This window comes from Durio zibethinus, chromosome 23 (genome assembly GCF_047325235.1).
Source record: "Durio zibethinus cultivar Kanyao isolate XHJ-2024 chromosome 23, ASM4732523v1, whole genome shotgun sequence".
Lineage (NCBI taxonomy): Eukaryota > Viridiplantae > Streptophyta > Magnoliopsida > Malvales > Malvaceae > Durio > Durio zibethinus.
The window spans coordinates 17555225-17558005 of record NC_143184.1 but is presented as its reverse complement, the minus strand read 5'-3'; the positions used below and the strand labels follow the sequence as shown (position 1 = coordinate 17558005).

The window sequence follows — 2781 nt, the reverse complement described above, 5'->3', positions numbered from 1 at the left end:
AGCAAAGGCAAAGAGACTACTTTGCCTGTGCGGATTGAATTTAGTACTAAAACAATTTGCAGTAATGAACTCCACGAGTTTCTTTTAATGTGATATTATTATTAAAATTGACAACTCATATTAAAGTGTGCTACTCATTTCAACTTTAGAATTCCAACCAAAACAATGCTCGTCAATATAAAATCCAAAGTTTGTTGAGACCCATACTCTCTGGCAGTCTGGCTAAAGAAAACGACCTTAGCTTGATACCTCAATTGTTCCATTCAAGTTAATCATGCACGCCACGTTTTAATAAGCAAAAAATGCAAAATTCTCTTATAAATAAAAGCCAAAACTCATCCCATTACATTAATAAAAAGCACAAAACATTTATTTCTTTGATTTACTAAAATAAAATAAAATTTAACTAGTGAAATTTGCAATGGTGGCATGTGGCTCACAAGCCTTAGCAGCTGGGGTGGCTTCAACAGCTGGGCTGGGCTCAACAGGCTTGCAAAGCAGCTCTTCTGGGACTTCACCTATGCCCTTCAAATAAAATGTGTAGAAAATCTTGAAGGGGAAAACAATTTGCTGCAGCTTTACCTGACCGCTCACCCCTTCAAATATCCCTGACCCTCCAGTAATAGCCAGATACGTGTCCTCGTATGTCAAGTATGGCCCCTGCACCGCAATGTGGCCGTAGTCCCCAAAGTAAAAGCTGAAGATCGCCTCGTACCGGTCACCTTTCTTTTCCGGTTTGTTCTCGATTAAAATGCATATCCCTGCTGTTATTCCTATCCGTTTCTGCAAGTCGCCGGTGTATATCTGAAATAGAATTCGGATATTTTAAATATATTAATATTTTGTTTTTGTCGGGAAGTGCTTTTCCTGGAAAGGGGTCTTTTTCTTTCTCTGATAGAAAAAAAAAGTTGCAACGCACTAAACTTATACTGATTTTTTCTCAAGAAACAAACAAAAAAAATAGACCTAAAATTTCACCATTTTTCAGAGAAAAGTCAAAAAGTAGAAGATTAAAGTTCAACAACAACCAAAATTTTGCCTTTTTTTGTTGGTTTTCTCAATTAATTTAGGGAAGAACTTACTTTGTTGCTAAAAGGGACCAGATCACCAAGAGAGTTAACAGGTTTCTGACTCAAACGAAGATAAGCTGGACTGCCACGATCTCTCTCATTGATCTCATAAACATGCAATTCTTGAACTTTGTCTGAAACAAAGAAAACCCCAAAAAAGTTAATCAACAATATCAACCCAAAAAACCAAATCAAATTGAAAAAAAAATTGAAGTTAAAAAATTGGCTTTGAATCTAAATGGGAAAAAATTTACTGGGTGTTGAGTTATCAGAAGGAATAGCCTGGCTTTTGCAAGTGAAAGATCGTTTGGTAACTGAGAAAGCATTGCAGTTTGATGTAAAAAGCTTGTGACTAAGAGTTAAAGATGAGTTTTTGATGAGGTACGAAGATGAAGCGTGCAACAGGGAATTGGTCCTTGAAATGAAGTTTGAAGATGATGATGATGAAGATCTGGGGTTACCTAGTTTCACAGGAGAAACGGTTGTTCTAAGAGCAGAGCTTGAGGCAGCCATTGTTGAGGCTTTTTTTTTCTTTAAAATCTTTTATGAGTGTTTTGGAGGAAATGATGGACACGGAAGAAAGAGTGGGAGTGGAATTATATAGAACGGGGGAAAAGATAGAAAAGTTGCTGGTGGACGGTGAAATTTTTGTCACGTGTTATTTTGGGTGTAGGGAATGACGGTGCAACTATGGGTGTGGATCGTCAAAGGAGTCTTCAATGTACAACTGTTCGAAAAACGATTGCGGTTGAGTAAACAATCGATTAATTCAATTGTAAAATTCGACTAATCGATTTAATTAATTTAATTTATTATAAAAAGTAAACTATCAATATATATATATATATATAAATAAAAAAATTAAATTAAAATAATCAATTTTGATCAGTTTTTTTGAATTAATTGATTTTAATTTTAATTTTTTACATTAAATATATCTATATCATATTATTAGATATATTTATATTATATATTTTTTAATTATTTATTTTATATTAAATTGAATATTTTAATTTATTTAATTTAAGTTTTTTGAAATAAAAATTAATCATTTTAATAATTTAAATTAAAATAATAATTGAAATATTTTTATAATCCGAATTATTCAATCCAATTTTTTTAAATTAAAATTTTTTTTATTTTAACTAAATTTTACTCGACCCTCAAAACGATAATAAGGAGAAATTCCCTTAGTTTTTGTTTATTGTATAATACACGTCATTTAACAAAATAAAAAAGGACGGAAACATGTCTGATTTTTGCTTTGAAAAAACTGTCTTTTTATATTTTTGGTAGTTACCGGCTGAAAAAGGAGTGAAAGTAATGTTTCCTTATTTTTTAGAACTTGAAATGGGATAATAAGTTTGCTTGCCATAAGAAGACATTAAAACAAATGCCGCCCAAATTTACGAATTTATTTATCTAGGAGGGAATATTAGATTTAGAATACGTTTACTTGCCATTTCAAAAAAAAACCAAAGTTTACTTGACATAACAAGAAATTAAAAAAATATAATTCAAGTTCACTATTTTAGTTAGGGTTTTGAACTTGAATCAAATTTATCTCACATCTTCGAAAAGTATAAATTTATTATTAAATTTTTAATTTAATTAAAATTTTTTTTCATCAAGTATTCTTTTATGATTAACTCTATATTGTTATTATTTTTTTAACTATTAGATAGGAAATAGGAGATAAGGGCAATAGTGT

General features: G+C 30.8%; 1 protein-coding gene across 1 annotated transcript; it reads right to left on the bottom strand.

The window, feature by feature from the left end:
- Nucleotides 1-286: 286 nt before the first annotated feature.
- Nucleotides 287-1655, bottom strand: LOC111313644 (allene oxide cyclase, chloroplastic-like). Its single transcript, XM_022914315.2, has 3 exons — nucleotides 1325-1655; nucleotides 1083-1204; nucleotides 287-804 (listed from the first exon to the last, which is right to left on the bottom strand). The coding sequence occupies exons 1-3, from the start codon at nucleotides 1581-1583 to the stop codon at nucleotides 403-405; spliced, it is 783 nt and encodes a 260-aa protein (XP_022770050.2). The 5' UTR covers nucleotides 1584-1655; the 3' UTR covers nucleotides 287-402.
- Nucleotides 1656-2781: the final 1126 nt, after the last annotated feature.

Bases quoted from the DNA above. Each gene is read 5' to 3' on its own strand.
- LOC111313644 (XM_022914315.2), bottom strand. From the start codon at position 1,583: ATGGCTGCCTCAAGCTCTGCTCTTAGAACAACCGTTTCTCCTGTGAAA. The intron at 1,205-1,324 runs GTAAATTTTTTC...TCTTTGTTTCAG, and splicing joins TTCTGATAACTCAACACCCA to ACAAAGTTCAAGAATTGCAT. The intron at 805-1,082 runs GTAAGTTCTTCC...ATTCTATTTCAG, and splicing joins TGGTCCCTTTTAGCAACAAA to ATATACACCGGCGACTTGCA.